At 32.0% G+C, this 26,068-nt stretch overlaps 1 protein-coding gene and 1 long non-coding RNA gene across 3 annotated transcripts in view; both read left to right on the plus strand.

Annotated features, from left to right (window-relative positions):
- The first annotated feature begins 4,043 nt into the window (after positions 1–4,043).
- LOC122536216 lies at positions 4,044–21,283 on the plus strand. The gene is made up of 3 exons (XR_006308359.1): positions 4,044–4,054; positions 19,232–20,507; positions 20,707–21,283. It is a non-coding gene; the product is annotated as an uncharacterized LOC122536216 (long non-coding RNA).
- Positions 21,284–21,317: 34 nt separating this feature from the next.
- LOC122536213 (MOB kinase activator-like 2) overlaps positions 21,318–26,068 on the plus strand; it is a 23,382-nt gene continuing 18,631 nt past the window's right edge. For both annotated transcript variants that reach the window (XR_006308358.1, XM_043668392.1), the window contains exon 1: positions 21,318–21,762. Coding sequence is in view for 1 of the 2 variants with exons in the window: in XM_043668392.1 (XP_043524327.1) it covers positions 21,584–21,762 (179 nt within the window). In the remaining variant the exon portion in view is untranslated. The remainder of the gene's footprint in view (positions 21,763–26,068) is intronic.

Genomic DNA, 26,068 nt, shown 5'->3' on the forward strand with positions numbered 1-26,068 from the left:
TCTCTCTCTCTCTCTCTCTCTCTCTCTCTCTCTCTCTCTCTCTCTCTCTCTCTCTCTCTCTCTCTCTCTAAGAAAAAATAACCGGTCTTTGTTCTCTCCAATTCTCATAATGGCGTATCAGTTAAAGTGCAAACTAAAGGAAAAAGATGGGACAGAAAATGTTGTTTGAGCAGTCATCGAGTCGAGCTTGCCGGAGCAATTTCCTCGTAATTTCATGGTAAAGGGATGCAAGCGAACTTCCATGCCACCGTATTCTTAACTTAGAATCGAATTTCTCCGGGGCTCGATTTCTCTTTCGTCGCCGTTTCAGCTGGCGAGAACATCGCTGTGAATTAAATCATTTTTGAAGCCTACGAGTTACTTTCTCGTTCGCGCCGCCAACAAACTCACAGTCTTATTCCGTTCCATTTCCGTTGAAAATGCCGTTTTCGATTTTTCTCCGCCATTCTTCAATTGACCATTGAAAATCTTTTATCAAGATAAAAAGTTACATTTTCTCTTCTTTCATGAGGAAATAATTACAAAAATAAAAGCTGTCTTTTTATCTTTGAAATTACCTGTCACAGGGTTGAGCATTAATTAATTTCTAATGTAATCACAGTCGTTCAATTAATCGTTAAACAAGCTAATTATGAATAATTTCCCGGATTCTTTCAATCGTTAATCAGTAATTTTTTAATTAAAATGATTTCTTTTTACTGGGATCAATAATTCATATCTTGAAAATTGTACATATCATGATTATATTCAAAATATTCCTCACATCGCTTTAATCCTTTAATTGTCTGATGAAATTATCAAAAAAATGTGTAATTTTTTTTGTTCTGGAATACTTTCGTATGTAATTAAACACACTTTATAATTATATATATATTTAATAATAATAATATATATAAATAAATTATTTATCTGTGTTTAATAACACGAGATATACATCGACGAGTCATTTTCATCAACACAGTGAAAAATGCGGTCGTCTATCAAATAATAGCAGTTGTGATATACGAAGGTATATAAATTTGTTATTCGTCATATAAACTTTTGATCATAAACGGAAGTATTTTAGATAACAAGAGAAATATTACAAAATCAGAAGTGTAATCGTTTCATGATTAATGAATTTTAAATCATACTTTTGGATTGCTCGTTGTGTTTGCTAATCAGCCGATTACCGATTATTTAATAATTAGTACCAGCTGGAATGACGTGCCACGCACGTCGAAAATTTTTTTTTTTTTTTTTTCTTCCAAAATTGCAATATTTTCTCAGTTTTAAGTATATTTAAGTGAAACAAAATAGGCAAAGTAAATGATAAATTTATTGTTTCTCAATATAATTTCTATCCAGTATGATATACCGACGAGATCGATAAGAAAGCGACGAATTATTGCGTTCGGTCACTCGTTATGGTCCGCAATCAGTTGCCAGCGCAAGTTAAGGTTAATCGTTATTTAGTTCGGTCAATTTCGCTACGATATATTCTCAGCTTGTAGCATCTGCAAAGTTTTGGGGAAAATTTCGTGTTCATCGTAACATTTCATAATACACGTCGTTCTAAATTATACGAATGTCGTTTAAAGAGCAACTAGCAAAGACTCGTTTCAAACGAAGAACGTTTACGACAGTCCATGGTTGAACATGCTCCTAACGGTCTAAGACGAACTAAAGTTTCGTTCTTCTCTCAGAAGAATGGATCACGTTCGAAGGGAACGGCCTTTTTGAACAATACCGGGCTGAAATTGCGGCGTCCTACAAGTATAAACACAATGCGAAGTAACGATGGTTTTTTTTTAGCTGGTAATTTTTGTAAAATGTGAATTTCCACGTTGAAATTTCTGTTGGCCGAGTCGGAACATTGAGTGTGGTAGATTGCCCGTAGGCACGAGGTATATTGCAGCATTATGCGAATCTACATTATTCAAGCCTCGTGGATTATGCGAAACAATTTATAAAAGATATGAAACGAAATTGTACTAGGCGGAAGTTGCAACTGCGGAATACTTTTGAATTTATTTTGAAAACAATGCGAGAACGTTTGGTAAAAGAGTTGCATTAAGCGTACTTAGGAATTTTTTATCAGTATAAATAGAACGAACTTTGAAAACCTGTGCTTCTTACTCGATATTTCCAATTAAAAGTTTCGAGTTGAAATTTAAGATTTAGAGCTTGAACTCTTTGCACTTGAGAAATTTCCTTGCATAGTCCATCAGTAATTTATTTACGAAATAGTGGGGCAAAGAAAAAGTAAAATCATTTAACTAAAATAAACTGTGATTTGCTGAAATGTGCTTAGTATATAAGAATTGACACATCTTCAATCCAAATAATAATTCTCTCCATTCTCTTGTAAATTTTCGAAAACTTCAGTTTCTGTGAATTATTTCATCGGTTTAGTTACGATTGTTTCTGTTTTTAAAAGTATTTTGTTTTTCGTTTTGTCTTTCTTTTTCTACATTGTTATTGCAACTTTTATTCCAAGTGTCTGTTCAGATATTACAGTATTGTATTGTATCGTGTACAATGCAGCAAGTTCGTTATAAGCAATTGTAAAAAGGGAGATCCGAGTTGGCTAGATTTAGGTACGGTGTTCCTTCAGAGAGAATAATCGAACAATAGATTAACATTACACAGAATGTCTTATATATTGCAATAGATTAACATTACACAGAATGTCTTACATATTGTCGGCAATTGAATTGAAAAGAAAATATAAAAGAAGCAAAATCAAGTTCAAAAATTCACCTAGTATACTTCAATTTGACTAATTCTGAACCTGATAAAAATATTAAATATAATGAATTAATTCGTTTTAGAACCTCATTCATTATAACATATATATACACGTTTTAACAATGTATGTATTATAAATTTAATATTTAAGTTTTATACATTGCAGACATATGTAAAAAAAAAAAAAATAAAAATAAATTTAAAATAAAATAAAAATAAAAAATAAATTTGTAAAAAATTATAAAGAAGAGGCCGATTGTGTTTCCCTACGTTTACAACTATTGTTACGATTTAATGAGAAAAAAAAAACTAATTATAAGATGCTCTGTTGTATAATTTTTTCATTAAAAAAGAAAAAACTTCGTTTTCGGGGAAATTAAATTTTAAAATTTATCAAATACACGCTTTCACTAACTCGGTTTTTTAATTCTCTGTTTTCTTAAAAACAAAGTCTCAAATGAACAAATTTCATTCTCCCTTCTATTTCCGCTAAAATGATCAATCAGTTTCAGTCATCTTAATGCACATTTGTCCACAATATACGAGACATTCTGTATAATACAAAAGAAAGATGAGAGGATATTTCCAAGAAAATGTTAATATTGCACCAGCGACATGAAACATTTTGACACTTTCCACGTTGGCTTCATAAAGCGGTAACCTCTTTCCAAACCAGAAGCCGTGAAAAAGCTCTAGACTCTTCTAGAGAAGGCGCAACGTTTCTCGACCAGTGTTCTTCTTCAACCTCTCTGCGCAAACTTGTAGCTGACACCGGTCGCGTATAGACGAGAGAAAGTCTTTCACTGCCTTTCCACGCCTAGAAAATCGGCGAACGTTTTTGCCGAGATTGTCGTTGCTTTTACTCGAAATCCTGAATCACGCGTTTAAAATTATCCAGCGTTATAAATAATCCTGTATAAATATCGATTTTTTTTTTCTCTTCTCTCTTTGTGACCGCCGCGTAGGATCGAAGTTAACCCTCTTGCGCTGGGTTAGAATGACGTGCCACCCACGTCGAGAATCTTTTGTTTCAAAATTGCAACATTTTCTCAATTTTAAGTATATTTAAGTATAACACAGGCGAGACAAACGATAAATTCATTACTTCTTAATAATTGCTGTCCAGTATTATCATATTCTATTCAGTGATATCGACGAGTTGAAAAGAAAAAGAAAGCGACGATACGGTTTGGTCACTTGTTATGGTCCGCAAGTGGTCAAAGGTGCAGAACAATTTAAAGATTATTATATCGGATTGTTGTTGGATTAAAAACCGCGTGTCACGTGGACAAAAATGTGCATTAATGTGCGCGGCTCTTTCGATGTCATTGGGACAAAAATTCTCGAGACTGTTATATGTTATATGAGTTAAGTATAGAGCAGGAGTTCCCAACCAAGGGGGGAATTTTACAATTTTAAGAGGGGAGTTGCAACTTTGTCGTGTGTACGTTATACTTATTTTTATTTAATGTGCATGTACACAGAGGAAAAAACAATCAGGTTTCTCAGGTAACTGTGACCTTCCTTAGAATAGAGTTACATGATACATTTTACCCTGTTTAAGCGCCCTATTTAACTCGACAACTGAATCTAAATTATTATTATTATATTCATTTCAAGATCATATTGTTATAATCAATCAAAACGTCGCATAATTAAAAAAAAAAAAGAGCGAAAGAATAAAGATGACCTTGGAACAACATTTGTAATGATCTTGGAACGAATTTTTTTCTTATCATCACTAAATATGCGTCCTGAAATTATACACACTCCTCTTAAGTATTCTTTTTTACCTCTGATTGTAAACAAAAATAATTTGTTAAAATGTGTGACTTAAATAAGATATACTGTATGTAGAATGCATGCAGTATTATGTACAAGGTGATTCTTTGTGAAAAAATATGAAAGAAATATAAAATACAATTCTTTCTTTTTAGTATATATATATATATATATATTTAACAAGTAGTTCATTCTACGTTCTCAACTTATTTGGAATAACTTCCTGTTAATTATTTTCAATTTGCTAAATTTAAGTATACTTGGTAAATTACGAAAAAATTTTATTTTATATATTTATATATTTTTTTGCTCACTTTTCTGCCCATTATGTCCATAGTACATAAGTACTATTGGATTTTTATTTAATAAAATAAATTTAATACTAAATATCTTAAAATAGAAAACTTTTTGGTTTTTTTATTTGAAATACAAGCGATCCTTACATCTTAGGGGAAGCAGGGATAATTTTGATACGTAATGAGATAGAAAAAAATTAGAACAGAGTATAAATGATGATGGGTAAAATGTATCATTTGTACATTGATTGTGTCACTTAATTACAGGATTATTGTGATATTTTAATAATTAAACACAAGGTCAGCATGATTGTTGTTATTGGTGTTAGATTAGAAAGAATTTCAATTAAAAATTCAGTAGAAAGTTGGTTAGAAAAATTTCAAGCAGAAATTTCGCATTGCTTCGCGTTTAGCCAGAAGAAAATCATTGAAATTCAAACAAATGTTGTTTCAAATGAGTAGCGCAGTATATAATAAGTTCGAATTCTATGTTAAGTATTCTACTGGTGGTTCTCAACATGGATTGGATTCGTAATACGAACGTGACTTCGTTATGTTTGAAATTTAGGAGTTTTGCGTTCTCTTACCTCGGATCTGTTCGAGCGTAGCTATTTATGAACAGACGGCGCTTCAAATTTTAATTAGGTCTCGGCAACTTCACTATTTGTAATTTATCCTTCGTGCTTTTCTGCCCCTAATTCTGTCGAACCGTGTTTACCATTTTGCTACAATAGTTTAAGAAATTATATGCCACTGTTTTAAAGTCGATCAGATCTTCAACATTTTTCTCGCATATTTAACTCGTGTGTTCTTTCTCCTTACGGATATTTCTTAGCTACATTTCTTCTAAGCTGACATTGACACGTGTAATACAAAGAAATATTTTTCTATATTCGAGACGGAGTCTATGGCCAATGAAAAGTGAATGGTTCGAGGTAGAGAACGACAATTTATCGAAATTTCGTGTGTCTCGAGACTGTATTTCTGAAACCCACCGAAGAAAATTGATTGAACGATATCTATCTACCCTGGCGCAGAAATTAGCATTGGTAATCAGTTTTGCGTTTTCACCATTCAGATTCAATGCATTTGAACGAAAAAATTAAATTTAAATATTTGTTTAAATCATTTTAATATTAAAATTATCAATTTATGAATTAAAATATTAATATTAAAATTATTTATCGATCAAAATGTTAATATTAAAATTATTTATTAATTAGAATATTAATATTAAAATTATTTATCGATTAAAATGTTAATATTAAAATTATTTATTAATTAAAATATTAATATTGAAATTATTTTAATGTTGATGATATATTGTACTGTTAATTATTTCTGTTTTATATTTTTGCGTGTGTATATATATATAATTCCCCAATAATATGATTAGTCTTTGATCTAGTCAGAATCATGATTCGACGATGGATAGATAGAATAATTTAATTTGTTTTTGCGGCGTGTGTCTGATCGAAATTGACTTACATCACTGTCGCCGTTGGTGGTTCATTAGTCAATCGTCACGTGTCCTCGGTTAAGCGTGGAAAATGAATATCAATGGCGTGAGGTCGCAATCATAGATGCGTGTGCGGTGGCTGTTAACGTGCCTTTCTATTCGCAAATCAGTTAGACGCTTCCGTCTATGCTGCTGTATTTTCATCAAGTTGTACAAGAGTGCACCTGATGGTCCACATCGAGATGAGACACTGATTAGAGAGACATTCATGAATTACGAAAGCAATATTTTTTCCAAATGTGAAACACAGCAGAAAAAGTGTTCAAGTGTTTGTTTCAGAAACGTAAAAAGCACTAGAAACACGTAGATAAATAGAAAAGAAATAATTGGAGCAATTTTCGCATTTAAATGCCAAGTATCGCATTTAAGTGCACTACTATCGTTAAACACAATATTTCCTTTTAACTTCATCTTCAAAAGGAAGCTTTAACGCATGTTAAACCGTACTATCATTACAATTTCGTAAAAGCCGCGATAATAGAACGTATTATCGAAAAAGGAAAAAGAAAATGAAGGCCACGGATGTTAATTTGGTCGTTGAATAATCGTGCCTTTGCCATTTAACTATGAGTCACCATAGCACTCAACCGATAACTTTTCTCTGGCAGTTATTTTCCAAGGTATTATTCGTCGGTGTGTTCGTTTCAGTGTTTACTAACCGACTACCATCAAGAAACTGTTCGCGATTAAATAATTCTCTCTTTAGTCGTAACGTATCGACATCTTTCGTATATAAATCCATGCCATCCGTGCTCTTTCTTCTTCCATTTGTTATACTCCACGCGCATTCTCGAGATTCGCTTCTTCGACCGCAGACCTTAAGAAACACAAGATACGTGCCAGACCAAACAAACTCTGGACCTTTTGTGGTTTAAATTGTGGTGGGGATAGCGACCTTGGACAGCTGAAAACTCGTAGCGTGCTTTACCCGGGATACTTACGCTCTAACACGATTCCGACTCTCGTCCATCCAGTTGAACTGTTGAATTTTTAACGGGTTAAATGTCCGTTGTTTCACGTCGCGTAGTATCCACATTCAATAATATATAAGAATGTTCCGTGCAATTTGAATTGATTCGACATTTTTAATATATTAATCTCAGATAGAGAAAATGTTTTACTTTAATCTAGTAGAATTAAGAGCATAAATTGTAAATAAATGAAATTCATAAGTAACGTCATCTTAATATATAGTACAATATATAATATATTAATATTGTAGTATATTATATATATATATATATATATATATATATATATATATTGTAATATATATAATTATATACTTAATATATAATATAAATTACCAAATGTCATGTAACTAAATTTTGACTAATCTTATTTTCACATATGCATCCATTAAAAAAAATATTGCTATTATATATTATATATTAATATTATAATATAATGTATAATATATTAATATTATAATAATTTTATTTTCACATACGCATCCATTAAAAAAATACTGCTATCATATATTATATATTAATATTATAATATAATGTATAATAAATTATTATAATAATTTTATTTTCATATACGCATCCATTAAAAAAAATTGCTATTATATATTAATATTATAATATAATGTATAGTATTATACTATATTATATATTATATAATTATATACTTAATATATAATATGAATTACCAATTGTAATGTAACTAAATGTTGACTAATCTTATTTTCACATACACGTCCATTAAAAAGAGAAAGAAAACTTGCGTGGAAAAGGCTGAAAAATAATAAAGAAACGCTCTGAAATCATCGAGATAGCAGGACATACTGTCAACTTGTTATTTTACAATCAATTAAGAGGCAATATTTGCGACGGAACGGCTCCGATGTCGGGAGCGTTTTTTTCAGTGTCATGAAAGAACCAGAAGGAGAGGTCCAAGGCTCGTTGTTCACGCCAGTCACGTACGTTTATTATCCGTCTCCCTTGCCTTAATGACGTCACTTTAATGAGATGCTCAGTTAAGCATAAATTTCGATCGACGGCGTGCGATTGATGTCTATGCTAGCTTGGTCCTTTGTGTATGTATGTATGTGTGTATGTCATCCGTACGCGTATATATATATATATATATACGTACGCGTATATCTATCGTTTGTTGAAAGTTTCAAACCGAGGTGCGGTTTGTCAGAACACGTGCGCTTATGTGCACACTCGCCTGCGATGATTTAATTTATACAACGTTTGAAAAGCCTTGTTTTACTATGCGTTCGTTACATCTTTAATACCCTTCATCCAATCAATGTATTGAAACGCGTCTTATCGCTCTCTCTCGCTCTCTCTCTCTTTCGTTATGTAAATTCTTTGCTGACGAAAGATAGCATTATCCAGCTGGAATCGAGCGTTGGTCGTTTGCTTTTATGGCAGCTTTGATCCTTTTATTCTTCGACGTTTCGTTTATCTATTGACCCTCGAACAACGCGAATTCGCGTTACACATATTCTGAGTCAGTAGCGTAGGAGGTTCCTCGAAAGGAAACCATCACTTTGTAATTAATACAATCTTTAAGGATTTATATTATAATATTATATATTATATTACTAATCTAAATATTATATAATATATTAATACATAATATATTATATATTACATTAATAACCTAAATATTATATAACATTTATATTACATTTATAATTTAAATATTATATAATAAATATAAATACATTATATTAGTAATAATAATAATATTATATTATTATATTAATATGTATTATATTAATAATCCTTATATATTTAAATATTATATAATAAATATAAATATAGTATATTGGTAATAGTAATAATAATAATAATATATTATTATTATATTAATATATACTATATTAATAATCCTTATAATTTTCATAATAATAACATTGTTTTTTTCATACACATGCAGAATAAATGAAGTATGTAAAATAAAGCTTCTGAACAGGTTTTGAAGAGTCAAAAATTATATGCGGATTTTCGACTACGCGGGGCAGGAGAGGGGGAATTGTCCCTAACCTCCATATTGATCCGAGGAACAATTATAATTTTATTTTTTATGTCAACCCTTTAGATGACATTGTAACAAATTCAGAACAGAATATAGCTTTATTAAAAATAACTAGAGCATTAGTAATTATGATGACATAACTTGAAAGAAAAACTACTTTTTTTTTTTCAGTAACTTATATCAAGTATCACTAATTACTTATAATGTAAAAATTGACTCTTATCTTTTATTAACATAAAACAGAGTATATGCAAGTTAAATTGATAAATGAAATAAATATAATTAGTATTTACTGTTTCTATAATAAAATCATTTTTCCTAATTTTATTTCCTATTGTACGCCAATATATATATATATTAATATATTGGATATGTTTTAAATAAGACATTAAAAAAATGAACAGGAAAACAAGCGTGAATATGGAATGTTATATAAAGTCTCGTTTTTCACAATGTGAACAACACTGTTACGCAAATCTATTCTCATAAATCGACTCCTACACATTTCTCACGTTACCTCAATGTGCATAGTCATACTATTATACTTTTTATGTTTTCTTATTCATCTATTCGATCACCTACGCGTGATCTAATTTTTTTTATCATCTTTTGCAATATCAACTTTGATACATTATCAGCTAATACATTAGCAGCATGAAAGTTAAACACATGTTTGACAGAGGAATAAAAATTTTAATTTAATAATACAGTGGAATTAAACGAAGTGAAGTAAAATGAATTAAAATAAATGAATTAACCTCAACGTCAGAGAACAGTGGAACTTTTGTCTTTTAGTCGCCAATTGTTATATATTAAAAATAGTTACGTGTATCAGAAATTTTAGGAAATGATAATGCTCATTGTTTCGTGTATAAAGTATCGCACGCATTCGGTACATGAATATTTCGAACAAACAGAGTTTCCAATTATTTCCTATCGATTAATTTTTTTTTTAATATTTACACATTGAATGAATTTTGTGTGTGTTTTTTTTATAATATCCGCAGTTGCAACAAAATTTTTATTATTTTAAAATTCAGAATACATACGTTGCAAATGAAAATTTATTTCTTTATTATCATTCTGACAGTATCAGTATGAAAACTTTACACTTAATAAATTTGATGAATTTTAGATATTTTACATGAATATTCATATTTACATATTAAATTCAGTTGAAATATATTGAGTATGGGTGTGGCAGCATGTTGGTTATGAATTTTGTAGTATTATTTTATAGACAATATAATCTGAAATATTAATTCCTTTTGTTTAGTATCTGGCTATCACACGTCATATATTTTGCAATTCGATGCACACATTTATTATTTATTGCTATCGAGCAGTTCTTTAATCTTAACAGCCCGACAATAACGATATCGAATGGTATTCTGTTCAATCAATCTACTCAATCATATCTGCTACAAATACGTCCGTTTATCTGTCAGTCTGACATTAAAATTTAATTATAGCTAAAGTACTGAGAGTAGTAACTAATGTAAATACAAACTAATACGATTTTACTTTGGTGAAACAATTACAATTACGTGTCTGACGAAACATAGTTTTATTATAAAAATTATACTTAATAAAGCAGAAGTTCCTAAATCAGAAAGTTTTAAGAGTGGATTCGTAGCTTTGTCGTGTATCTACTATATTAATTACTAGCTGATCGGAGCATGCAGAAGAAAAAACAATCATTTCAGGTTTCTTATTAATTAATTGATTAAATTTTACATAAATTAGTTACATATAAACTCTTAAATTTTTATTTAATAAAATACATTCGTATGAAGTATTAATAAAAGATTTTTTTTATTTTTTATTTAGAATGTAAAAAATCTCTGTACGCATTATTGGAAATTACTAATAGCAGAGGATTGTATTATTCAAACAAAATATTTAATAATTATAGCTTTTTCTTGTTTTAAACTATTTGTATATGTATTGTTATTACATGTTTGATATTTTGGTACTTGCTTGAAAATAACAATGTGGAATATACACACGTAGAGATTATGTTTATTATGTTTAATTCCGTGATAAATTAGCGTTTCGTTTATAAGTGACGAAGATATATCGCAGACATATTTCCACGAACTGAAACAAAAGCAAACAAGAGTATATCTTCTTACACTCTTACAAAGCACAAAAGGAATTATGCAATTATTTGTCCTAAAAAGGTTAAGTATTTATAGACGAAAATTTAAATCATTTCTAAAATAAACATTGATATGTGTAACTTATTAACAGAAGAGTTAAATCATCCTGTAGTAGACGATATAAGCAACAGAATCTTTTTCTGGAATCTTAATCTATAACATTCAATTATTTTCCATTTTCCAATCGATTGATCAATTTTTCATCAGTTGCAACATACACGCCTGAACACTTTCTCTTCTTTTCATCAAATTTTTCAAGTAATCAAGCGAACCTAAATCGCTGGATCGAACCTTCAGGGATCCTCCGTAAAAAAAAAAAAAAAAAAAAAAAAAAAAAAAAAAAAAAAAAAAAAAAAAAAAAAANCAGGCAATAAATAGTGATGCACAGAGTCCGACAATCATTTTTTTTAATCGCGCTTGAAGGCTCGATAAATCGAGCCGAATTTACGATCGCAGCGTGCTCGCTCGTTATTTCCTCGCACACATAAGTCGGAAGCCACGGGTTACAAGCACCGCCTAACGCCATTGTGTATTATTTTGACCCTGAAAAGAAAAAAAAAAAAAAAAAAGGACCAAGGAACAGTCTGCGGAGCGGTTATGACAGTATCCGTGTTTCGTTCGTAAATAATGTTTTCTTGGTTTTGTTGCACGGAACTGCTGAGAAAATAATCGGATCGTTGCAACTGTTCGAGTAAATAACTTACGAGATTACGTTTTTTTCCTGGAAAATTAGCGTTAAATTGGTATCATTCGTGTCATTATTTTTTTTTTTCTTTCCTGTTTTCTTAAGTATAGTGTTGCAGAGATTTATGTCATATTTAGAGACGAATATCGATAAAGTTCTTCCTGAACTTAATCCATTAAGGACCAAGTCATTTGTACTAATAAAGTACCATTTTTACACATTTCATTAAGTTAGAGAATCGAACATACTTTCGTAGCTATCATGTACTAAAATGATTTAGAAGAATTGCAAATGAAATGTTGCGTTAAAGCAACGTTTTGGCTCTTGATTGATTGAAATACATCATACTTATCTAAACTTTAAATATGTAATGAAATTCGAAATTAGTAATTCAATCTCTCTAGAAACATTATTTACGTACCGAGCGTTGCAACTCTGCAGATCTCGATTTTAAATTTCACTTCGCATAGTCTATTGTGCTTGAAAATGTTTTCAACATTTCCAAAGAATGTTTCAGATTTCACAAATCTCCATTCATAAACTTAATTATTTCAGTTTCAATTTTACGATCGTTTGAAGATCTTAATTTTCTTTTATTTAAAAAAAAAAAAAAAAAAAAAGAAGAAGAAGAAGAAAATATGACAACCTTGAAATCTGAAAAGACCGCGACCTTGACAGAAATAATCTATCGATCGTAATCCTCCGTTTTCTCATTAGCGGTTTTCTCGTGTATTTTCGTATTATTACAGGCAATAGTGACATCTTGAGTGACGTACGCGAAGTAAAATATATTCTATACCGTAAAAAAAATACGAACAAAAAAACTTTCAATGGAAAACGTGTTTCGTATGGTTAAATGTCTTGAGAATTGTTTGCTACTGATCATGGATATTGAATGCAACGGGGACGAGAAATTGTCTAATGAAACATCGTCTCGGTTAACTTCTCCGTTTTCGCTCACTCGATATCAATTATCTCTTATAATTAGGTTAATGTACTTTCAGAAGAAAAAGAAGGTTATCAAAGAATAAGATTTCTTTGACGCTTCGATTTTTCATCGTTTCCATTCTCGTTTCTACTTTTTTCTTTTTGTAGCATTGAGTCAAAATTTCTTTTTTCTTTTTTTTTTTTTTAAGAGAATTTTTACATTTAGATGTTAAAAATTTGGCTTTATCAAAAGTGGTTGAATTAATTACATAATTTATATTAATAAACATAATTTAAATTAATACCCATAGTTACGAAAGTGGTTTATGTCGAGCAATTATCACTTATTTGCTACATTAACTTAAAGTATAACTATTTTTCGACTTATATAGCAAAAATGATATTAAGATTCAAGATCATTAAGATATTTTATTAAACATCCTTTTTCTCTGTTAAACATCAAATTTTACAATTCATAAAAAGTGTTCATCTCGTAAGAGAAAAATCTTTATTGTTTGTAGTACAATACATAGCGTAGCAATACATAAATAAATTTTGATATTTTTGATACTCAGTGTATAATAACGATCCGAAGAAATAAATATTTATTTACGTGACAATTATGTGAAAAAACACGGAAATTATCTATAAATAGAGCTTCTTCCTCCCACGCACGCGATGTTCGAATGATTAGCCGAGTTTTCTAATGTTCAGCGCAGTCAAGAATGATATCTGCTCTTGGAACTTCGGTTCTACAGTGAAATATACCAGCGAGTGTGTAAGGAGTTGATAAATTTCCGGAAGTTCGGCAGGGTGTTCGTGCCACGATTTCGAATCACGAAGGCGAATTATTTGGATGCTTTTGAACGGTCTTTCAGCGAGAGTGCGCTCGTCCAGACATTCTGCGATGTAAATACGACCCGAGCCTTTAAGTTTTATTGCCGATGTATTTTCGGAAATAATTCACACCGTGACGTAAAGGTTTAAGGTCGTGAGAAAGCAGGTTCAATCATTTCTTCATTCATTCTCAAATATTTCGTAAAAGAACTTCTCTCTTGGAACGCTTAAAATTTCATAAAATTATGTTACCGATTTTGAATAATAGAAAGCTCAAGAGTTATCCGCGTTTCATCTACTGAAGTTTGTTAAATATTGTCACTAATTCGTCGTGCAAAATTGCAATATTTTCTCTTTAAGTATATTGAGGCAAAACAAATAATAAATTTATTATTTCTTAGTAATTTCTATCCAGTGATGATATACCGATGAATTCAAAAAGAAGACGAATTATTGTGTACGGTTTGGTCACTCGTTATGGTCCGTGCCACGACCAGTTACTAGCGCAAGAGGTTGCATTAGAAGATGCTGCTCCAATGATCTTGGCCTTGGCATATTGTCAAGGACCAAGAGGTTTTAGCTGTTGCTCGTTATTCCTTAAAAGTCATTAACTGTTAAAAATAAGACATTTTCCAACCAAATGTCCAAGACTGTTAAGAACATAAAAAGAGCGATCGTGACGTGATGCCGATTGCAAATATTTCGTTCCGATGTTCGTTAAAATGCATTGCTCACATTATTATTATTCAGAATATTGTTCGAGGATCGTGTTGGTAAATTTTCAAAATTATGAATTATAACTAATTTCTGTAATTGTTAACTGCACGATGCATTTTTATGGAATACATGAAACACTCAATCCAAAACAATAAAATTTAATCTAACTTGAATCAGTCTTGAATTAAATTCAGATGAAGGTAATTTGATCCATCTCAAAAACAAATTAGGTTAAATTAGGTTCTTTCTCAGTCTGTGTACTGTAGTTTGAAACAAATTTACATATAAAACATTATATAATAAATATATAAAGAATATAATATATATAAAGTGTTATATAATATTTTATATATAAAATATTATATATATAAAATAACTGAACATATTTTATATATATATATAAATTATAAATATATATATATATATTTTTTTTTTTTTTTTGAAAAATTGATGTTTCACATTCTATTTTTAGCAATTAATAATTTTTTAAGGAATATTAAGGCGACAGCCAAAATCTTCTTCGACAACACATATCATGGTCAAGCTCATGTAAATATCAACTTATTCTCAAATTTTTTTCACAAAAAAAGAAACTTCTCTTAACAATCAATTCTATATAAAATTGCGTTTGATTAATTTTGAATAATGAAAAACTGCAAAAAAAAATCACGTTTCATCTATTAAAAGTAATCAAACGTTGTCAGTAATTCACCGCGCGAGTGTAATTCTATTTATATTTCCGCGTTACCTCATTGCGGTTTCCTATCGAACCAGTCGGTACTTTATTTAGTTTAACTTCGCGTAATGGAACTTCATCCGTTTCCGCAGGGTAACCCGATGCAATAGCAAATATTCAAAGCTATCCGCGAAATTGCAACGCATGTAAAATCCGTTCGATATTTTGTAGAATTTGCGAAAGGCGTAATCACGGAAACAATCCGGAAAAAGTACAGGCGGCAGATGCTCTTTGTATATCGATTTTTTTTTAATTGCTTTTTATATCGCTACACTTTGATATTGCGCACAAAATTTATTTTATTGCGAACATAATGTATCGATGAAACGAATATGAACGTAAATGACAAATACGATTTTCTCGAAAACAACGTTTTTAAATGAACAAATTTTATTGCCTCTTTTCGACTTTTTTTTTTTTTTTCTTTGATGATGTAAAATTGTCTCCTTTCCGGTTGTTTGTCCGATAGCGTTTATCACATAGTTTATTGATATTATTCTCACGAAAACTACTAGATTATTTTTCACTTCGATAAGGTAAAAAGAGTAGTTTCTAAAGCAGTGGTTTTTAACCGGTTGTTCCGCGAAATTATGAAAGCTTGCGAGTTGTGGAAAAAATGTAGGTGTGATTTATCTGCCAATTTTCTCGATCCGATAAATTTTATGGCCTTTTGAAAGAACATTTACATACTAATGTAGGCGAGAAATGAACATGTATGTCAGTTCTCCCTGAACTAACATTACATATTAGCTCCCTCGTAAAAACCTCGTGACAGATATAAGTTTCATCATTGATTAATTTAGAAAAAAAGATTATGAAAGAGTTACTGTAGTTGCAATTTTCGGAAATTAATATTTTACTGCTTTCTCTTTTTCATCGTCACCTATATATACTTTAATACCTGCACATACATACGTACATATGTATAATTTTTAATAATGGGACACGTGCATGCTTATATTTATTAGCAAGTATAACCTTACTCGTTTTAGCGTTATAGTCAAGAGTGTTCCGTGACTTCATTAATGGTTAAGAACCACTGGTTTTAAGAGACGTACACGCGAATGTAAGGTGGGTGCGAAGTGTGAACCATGTTCCCATGATTAATTCAATCAGACCTTCAGTTCTTTACTGGATTGCGCCCTATCGATTGAAACTTTGAAACTAGTAAGAATAAACAATCGCACGGTGTGGCGATTGTTTACAATGTTGTAAATGCAGCTGTACAATAGACGAGCAAATGAGACGACAAAATTCGAAAAATGTAGGAACGTAGAGCACGTGTTGGCGGGTAAATCAAAATTTGTTATCACGATGCTGACGACATTAACACTGGATAGCGACGTTATCTCCAAATGCCAAACTGTGAATCATAATAATGCATCAGAGTGCCATTGCATCGGCAAATATATATACAGCGAAGAGAGATCCTAGGGACCTCGATCGGCCATTATCTCTCTCCTATTAAACTTTAGATCTACCGAGGGGTGATTTTATTGCAATGACCTTGCTACCCTAATAGCTCCCTGAATGGCGTTGTTTCAGATTATCTGTTACAGCCATTTCTATTGAACCCTATTTATCTGTCTCCTACAGCGTTTGATTACATCGATGTATAGACAAACGAAGTGGCGAAACGCTGTCGAGCAAATCTCGATTACAATTATTTCTATATCTTTCGCACTCTGCTTCAATTCCATCGGTATCCGAACCTGACTGTATTCATTTAATTACTTACTTCCGATATCTGTTGTTTTTCACGTATTTGATTTAATTAATCTCGGGTTTTATTGATTTTTTTTAAAGTTTAATCGTTATGTCGTATACAGAAAAAGTAGAAAGAAAGCATCTCAGTGAAAAATAAATTAACCTCTGGCGCTGAAATGACTTGCCACGCACGTCGAGAATTTTCTGTTTCAAAATTTTATATTTTATTCATTATCTTACATTATACTTATATTTTATTTATTTTATATTTTATATTTTATTCATTATCTTATATTTATATTTTATTTATTTTATATTTTATATTTTATTCATTATCTTATATTATATTTATATTTTATTTATTTTATATTTTATATTTTACTCATTATCTTATATTATATTTATATTTTATTTATATCTTATATTTTATATTTTGGTATTTTCTCAGTTTTAAGTATATTTAAGTCAAACAAAATACGCAAAACAAATGATAAATTTATTACTTCTCAATAATTTCTATCCAGTGATGTCGTACCGACCAGTTCAAAAAGAATGCGACGAATTACTGTATACGGTTTGGTCACTCGTTATGGTCCGCAATCAGTCGCCAGCGCAAGTGGTTAAAAAAGAAACAGCCAAATTTGTTGATCAATACAATTATCAAAACGTTTTCGCGAAGAGTGTATGAATCATTAATAATTTTTCTTGTTTAATTCTTCCAGTTGCAATGAAACGTACATATCCCAAGTAACATTTTAAAGCAAATTCTTCAAAATTCATACACAGAATTTGTTCAACCAAAATTCCGGTGTATTGCTGTTTCGAACAAATATTTCCTTAAGCAAATTATGCATAACGAGCAATATAATTTATTTTATTCTTGTTAACAATGTTATTTCGATCATTTGCAATTATTAATTATGCATTGTTTTGCCAAAATACGTAAAACTTGTTTTACCATACTGTAAATGTTTGGTTCCTACATTTTTCATGTGATCATTGCAATAAAAACATTTTATCATTTGCTTTTTAACACCAGTGGACAAATGTGTCCCCTTTTTTATACTCGTTAAAATGATAATATATACATAAATAGGGAAATTCTTCGATTCATTTCGATGTGATATTATAGACATTGAACTCGAATTTGTTTTTCAAAGATAATATATAAAACTGTATTTATTAAGCATCATATAACGTGCAATTTTAATTCCTTTTGATATATTATAAATTTCTCCATATATATGTTTTGCAAACACATAAATAAGTATAATTGTAGAAAATGTTTTTTCTACAATTTTCGTTTAACATTGTTAGAATAAATTTTAATATTTCGTTGGTCTACCTTCCACAGAATTTACTAATACACAACTGTTTTAATTATTCTTATTTTTCCGTACTTCTTTATCATATAATTTATTTCAATTTAATGGTTTCTCTTTTGTTCTACAATACTTCAGTCAGTTTTAAATTCGCCAATTGCGCTGTCGATTGCTCGAATGACCTAATATCTACTCAAATGTCGAGAATAGCATTTTTATATGCTATTTATATGCTGGAAACTGTACACGTATTCTACATGTCCCAGTCTCCAACCTGCAGTTTCATCTTTTCGAACCAGATATTCGTGTTTAAGAAAAAAGGAATACTTCGAAATTAAATCCTTAATTAAAAATAAAAAAAAAATAAAAAAAAAAAACGAACCGAGGCTGAAAGGATTAAAGTCAATAGCGCACTGTCTTTGAATTTAATCCCTCGAACTTATAATATCGAGTCGTGGTAGAAATTAAGGTCCCGATTTAAAAGGAAATTGCAAACCAATGAAATTTCAATTCAGATTTCAAATTTAATTTCATCAAATTGAACATTGATAAATAAAAATTACGTGTAATCGTTTCGATACTTTAGACACTTTAAATTAATCTTCTAGTTTCAATAAGTAATGCTTACCATTTGAGATTGGAAAGAAAATCGTGAGACAAAGGATTAAAGGTATTCTGTATAAACGTATACTTGATCCCTGTGATCTTCCGTAGGAAGAAGGTATCGCGTGTACCGTTTTGACAATGATCAAGTGCCGTACATTCTAAAAATTCCGGCGCATTTCTGCCCCAGAAAAGAAGGATAGAAAACGAGCAAGCAGCAGAGTCGTAATCGCGATCGTCCTGGTGGCCCGTTTCGATTTCAACGAGAAACATGCGCGCGCCACCGAGAACACCGAACACTCTTCACTCTTTTTGTTTTCCCAAGCATTTTTAGCCTCGTGGCCATTTCAAAGGACGTTGCCTTGTTCGAAATGAGAAATATCTCGCGAAATGTCTGGCGAAAACAAATTTACCAGGATTGAATCTTCTTGGGATTAATTCTTTTTAACGATTTATAGATTATGATGTTGTTGAAGTGAAAATTTAATCAGAATAATGTTAAATTATTTTAATTTATTTGCAAATTTTGAAAATTTCACATCTCGTGTAGACGTATAAAATTGCAGAGCATATTTGATGTGTCAAGATGAATAGTTAATATTAATCTCTTCGTAAAAATATTTCATTGTCACGTCGATGTAGTGTATCATTGATTTTCTCACGCGTCATTTAAGTATTCTCTCGACTAATTTCTTGTTACATCATGGAAATTGAAAAAAAAAAATCTAAACAACTTAAATGTAAATAAATTTTTATTTTCCAAAGAAATACAAGAAGAAGGGTTTTTTTATCTTCTTTGTCATTCGTAGGCAGAATTTTTATTCAAAAATATTCTAAAAAACGACTTTGTAGTTCTACTTGTGCATTATATTTTTCGTTATTACTAAAAATATGAATTTGCGCGGTACACAGTTTTCTCAAGGGATATACTTTATGTCTGCTCGAAGCAGGATAAAAGTGTCTTTGCACGTTCGAGGAATCCCATAAACGCAGGTCGATAACACAGAATGCTTCTTTATTTTCTTGCATTCCTTACTTCTCCAATGACATTCAAAAGTATTCTTATTTAAGAAATTACTTCATTTATAAACTATAATCACTGTCTCGATTCTTTACGCATTTGACAGTTCATATAACGTCAAATTGTTATTTTTTTTTTTTTTTTTCTTTATCTCTTTTACGTTTGATAAAATTGCCACGTCACCTGAATTTTAATAAAACCAATATTTCCATTCGACGAGAGTATTGAGCAAACCGTTTGAAATCCATTCCACACAGATGCGTCACCTGACCTTATCAGTCTTTCCAAACGTCACCCAATATGCGCAAACTCGAGCAGTTTTAAATCAACCTCGGCAAGATGCGTAATTAAATTCGTGAAAATACCAATAAGCTAGCCAGACTAACGAAAAATCCAGTAATTAAAAGTGTTTGAAACGTCTCCCCCGATTCCATGTTCTATCGAGGAAAAAGCACGCTCTTCAGTCGTTAATCACTTGCGCTGGCAACTGATTGCGGACCATAACGAGTGACCAAACCGTATACAGTAATTCGTCGCTCTATTGAGAAGTAATGAATTTATCATTCGTTTTGCCTATTCTGTTTCACTTAGTTATACTTAAAACTGCGAAAACATTACAATTGTTTTGAAACAAAAGATTCTGGCACGTCATTCCAGCGCAAGAGGTTAAGGATAAGTACTCGGGTTGAACTCGCGCTGTCAGTACACAGTGGAATTGAAATTTTCTCAGTAGAAGTTGTGAGTGGGGAACTGTTCGTTTAGACATGGACGAAACGATTGTTCACCCGGTGTATCGCGAAATTAATAAAAGAACAAGCGAGAGAGTGAGAGAATGTGTAAGCGAGTGAGTGAGTGAGTGAGTGAGTGAGTGAATGAGTGAGAAAGAAAGAGAGAGTTGTGGTTTAACTCGCGCGAATCGAGAGCGACGTCAAGTTCAATGATAATCGAGACGGACTTGGCACGCGTCACCGCGACCGGATTTTCCCTCTTCGTTGATCTTGGACCGATAGTGGCGCCACGCTAGCTACAGACATGGCGTCGATCATGTTTCTACGCGGAACAGAGGAACCTGCCAGCGAGACGACGATTCAGCAACGTGTGCATTACCTCGTGTTCATCGAACAGTCCTAAAAACCATGTACTAAAACGTTATCGTTCGCTCGGACAAAAAACTGTGAGACAATTTTTCGATCGAGAAAAGACTTGGAGTTCTTCGATCTCGAAAACGAGAAACAAAAAAAAAAAAAAGAAAAAAGAAAAAAGAAAAGAAAAGAAAGAAAGAAAGAAAGAAAGGAACAATAGTATAGTTAACAGAGACATACCTAGTTGCTTCGCGATAGAGAGGGGTAAGAAGTTTCGAGGATAGTTTGTTGGGATTGACCAAGAACGAGAGAACACCCGGCGATAATCGGTGTCGCAGCCGGTGTTCGATGAGAACCGAACAAGATTTGGTGCATACCCAGCGTACGTGAAAAGATCCTCGGGCACGAGGACGGGGCGCCGAAGAGATCGTCCTCGACAACGACGATCACGACGACAACGATGCTGCGCTCGCCGGCGCGCGTCGTTCTCCAGGATTCTTCCGCCTCGACGTCCTCGACCCTGTCGGCGCCACCGACGCCGGTCCACCACGGCGCCGCCACCAGCTCCACCGTCTCCTCGCGTCTTTCCCTCCTCGACACCTGCCACAGGAAGATCAGGTTCTTCGGCGAGCTTGTCGCGTGAGTCCCTCCGTCTAGTTCCATCTCGTCTCTAGATTTCTCTATTATATGTACATACATGAATTTTTATATATATTTACATTTCAATATTGTACACGTGTACTTATATGCGGAAATGTCTTCGACGTAGAGGACGCTGGCTTGGCACAGGAAGTGTCGTTAACTTACTTGCGCTGGCAACTGACTGCGGACCATAACGAGTGACCGAACCAATAATTACACAATAATACGGTCGCTTTCTTTTTGAACTCGTCGGTATGTCACTGGATAGACATTATTATTATTATTATTATTATTCGTTTCGCCTGGGTTATGCTTAAATGTACTTGAAACTGAGAAAATATTGCAAATTTTGTGACAAAAAATTCTCGACGTGCGTGGCCAGTTTCTCCCAGCGCAAGAGGTTAACCATCTATTTATCGAAATAGGAGCAATGGAACAAAGATTATTTATCAAATCATCTACCGCGAGATTAAATTATTCGTTTTTTTTTTTTTTTTTTTTTTTGCATTTCTTTTTTCTTTCCCAAAATTTTTTTTTTTTTTTTTTTTTTTTTTTTTTTTTGCATTTCGTATTTCGTTCCCAAAATTATTTTTCTATCTTGATATTTGTTGTTATTTTCTGGATAGAACGATCGTATCCACTGTCTAAATTTGGAGGCGGACATCCCTCTATTTTGAATCTTGCCGATGTATAGCTACTTTTGGGTCGTGAGTAAAAGTTAAATTTCAAAGTAAAAGTTGTGGGAACTGTTTCACTTTTCAAAAGTTTTTACGAAGAAAGAATCTGGATCATTGGTGGATAATTTTACTTATTTTTGTTAAATGGTGTATCTGCATTCTCTCGTGGATTTCAGTTTTATGCGGAAATAATATCGTGAATTACAAGATTGCTACGCTTATAAATATAGGTTGACATTGGATATATTGTAGCAATGGATATGTCAATCTTTTTATTAGAATTTAAATATTTGTCAGGCCTTTTGCGACGCGTTGTTTATTTAAAAACAAGCCAGTATCTTTCGCCCGAAGACATTCCGCATATGCACGGTATAAAATTAAAGCTGTTGCGGGTCAACATCTCAACAACTACAAGAAACAAAAACATTTCTGTGTTATTACACTCGCTTTCCTATGAACATCTTTTCACTATTTCACCATTAAGATTCATAATAATTCGTGTGACACAAAAGGACAAAAATATTATTAAAAGCAATCAAGCGTTCAATACTTTGTTGAAAAGTACAGTGGAATGTAAATTTTCTAGTTCTTGAGATATTATCCCTTGGCATCTTTCATTTTCATACTGTGTACAAAGAGTTGACAGAAAATAGCGATACAAGTGGAAATAGAATAATTCGATCACCCAAATTTAATCGAGATAAAATAACAATGTCTCTCGTGTAAACTTCCTTTTTTTGAAAGCATAAAGAAAAAAAAGGGGGGGGGGAGGAAAAAATATACAAAACTTTCCATGAGAAGAAATTATTTTGTTATGAGAGGAATTATTTTATTTGTAATTGTATCACGATTTTCCACGTACCTTATTATATATACATATATACATATATATATATATATATATATATATATATATATATATATTTCTCTGTATAGCCGGCTGAAAATTATCGTTCGTTATGTTTTCTTGCATGGCATACATATGTATTTCTCTGATTGAGCATCGAAAATCGAGAATTTTTCATTATTTAACGCTTTGCTGGTCTAAAAGTTAGGTGTGACATATTTTTCTTTCTTTTTTCTCTTCTTCTTCTTTCTATTTCGAAATCGTGCGCTAACTGCGAGATCTAACCTCGTCGCTTATTCGGCATAAAAGATTCAAACGGCGTGTCGAACGTGTTAGTCGATAGTTTTGGAAAATCGTTGGAAATACACTGACAGGGCGGAAAATAGCACACTCGTTCGTGAAATGGGATACCTTCTCTCGTTGCACGATGTTAAAATTGGAAAAGTTTAGGTGTGTTGCATCATCAATAGACGGGGAACGCTGTCGTTACGAGCTTGGTGTCTCGTATCATATTAAACGCGTGCCGATAGTTTTCTCGTTATGAATTTCCAATGTATCGCTGTCACGTTAGATTCGTTTCCAAGAATTTGTTATAAAAATTCGTCGCATCTTGAATTTCTATGCCGGTGTGTTCTTGCTCTTACTAATTTAGATGCTTACTGGGATTATATTTTTGTTCTTGAATCCCTCTTACGCGAAGGGACTCGAGTGACAAATATCAGTGCTATTACAAACTTCAAAATGGCAAGTCCAGATTCTTAGACGACAACATGTAGAAGTATTATACATCGTACATCGTTCTTGGATTTAAGACACGCGAATTTTTCAGAATTTTCGCGTGTACAATACAATAATTTGAAACGTACATTGAGAAAAGATGAATCAGATGATCAGATGGCCGATGATGATTGAGGGGGCAGGACAGTTTTACGAATACTTTTGAGGGCAAGTAAAACAAAAGTACATATTTGATTGACACGAGCATTTGTGGTTTATTTCAACACATTATGAACAACATTAAAAAAATAGAAAAAGAGGACTCTTATTTAACTCTTTAACGGCATCCTTTTACGTAACTTTTTTTTTTTTACATTGCCTATCGGTGTGCATGATTCCAGCCAAACAGGATTAGCTGCAAACAAAATGGCAAGAAAAGTTCAAAAGTAAACAGTACTCTCTAGGGATTGAAGATTCAACATTATCATTTTTGTGAAAATGATGAAAATACCAGCTATTTGGTTTTGATGTATCGAGTTTATGCCAAGAATTTCTACGTTTTTAGTTTATAGTTTTCGAAATTGTTAAAAATTAAAAAATGTTCGATCGTCAATCCCTAGCGAACGTTACACTAAAGATACGTACCAAGTTTCACAGTAATCGGTTGGTTAGATACCGTTTCTAAAAGCCTAGTTTCGAGAAAAACGCGTTCAAAGTTCCAGAACGTCATTCTTCATACGTATCCATTATTTAATTTTTTTACTTATATATATCGCCGCTCACAGTTCTTACAATTCACAACTAAATTAAATCCAAATCCCCTAGTATGCGATTCAGCGAAAGTAATATTTGAATCACACGATTTACACTTTATAATACTGATAGAGTTGTAAACAGTGATACAAATTCAATTATCTGTATCCACGGATTTATATTATTATACCCCAAAATAAGTCGTTTTAAAGGCTAAGGACCTTTTTGTATCTTATTTCTAAGACATCAAACTACTATTTAAGACAAAAAAAAATCGATTTTTTGAAAATTTCAAACTGTCCTGACCCCAGAGAAACTCATCCAATCGCGTTACGGCGGCGTTTTATCATTAAGACTTGAAATCAAACGAAATCTCTCAAATATATATATAACGTCCCTTTTGCTTACGATCATTTTAATCAACAGGAATTTAGCGGAGGTTCCCAGAAATAGCAGAAAGTGTTTAAATAAACGAGATTTCATTAGATAAATGGAGCAGAGATAAGTATCGTGACGGAGATGAAACATTTCAGTACACTCGAGGCATGAATGAAAGATTATTAGTTTCTATAGCTCTGTTTCGACGAGAAGTCGTGGAGAAACATATCCTTGAAATCTCGAAGAACGAGAATTTTATCATTTTTCCTCAGTGAAGTATCGATCTTTCAAACATTCGAAACGAAATGAACTCGAACATTCGGGGAAAACGAATGGAAAGATATTTAAAAAAAAAAAATAGTAACAATGACGAATAACTGATAAAAACAAAATTGGCCACGAGCAGTCAGATGTTCTCATCTCTGTCCATGGGCGAACTGGATGTTTATGATATTGTTTTGCGATATCTGGTGAAAACTGGCGATAACGGAACGACGAAAGAGCAAATTCGGCCAGTTTTTTCCACACAAGCGCAGCTTGTTTCCGGCGGCATGAGCTTTTATTCTAACATAGAGGAAAGGACACTACACTGATGCTTTGGCCGGCGTAGACGTGGCTGAAATTTTGTGGCGCTCTGGTTATATACTGCATGCGAATAGAGCATTTTAGCGGCTGGCAAAAAACTGATTACACAACTCCTTGTTCGAGTGCAAAGTCAAAACGTCGAGCACTCGTCGCCACATTCCTCGCGTCGACATCTGTTTTATTTAACCTTTTCATTGTAATTTATGATGATTTGTCGTCCAGCCAAGACGGACGTTTCAATGCATACATCTCCATAGATTGAAATTTCAGCTGACCTTTCTTTTTCTTTCGTTTGAAAATTGACATTCGCTGAACATCAAAAAAAAAAAAAAAAAAAAAAAAAAAA

The sequence above is a fragment of the Frieseomelitta varia genome, unplaced genomic scaffold, assembly GCF_011392965.1.
Source record: "Frieseomelitta varia isolate USP_RPSP 00005682 unplaced genomic scaffold, Fvar_1.2 scaffold_814, whole genome shotgun sequence".
Taxonomy (NCBI): Eukaryota; Metazoa; Arthropoda; class Insecta; order Hymenoptera; family Apidae; genus Frieseomelitta; species Frieseomelitta varia.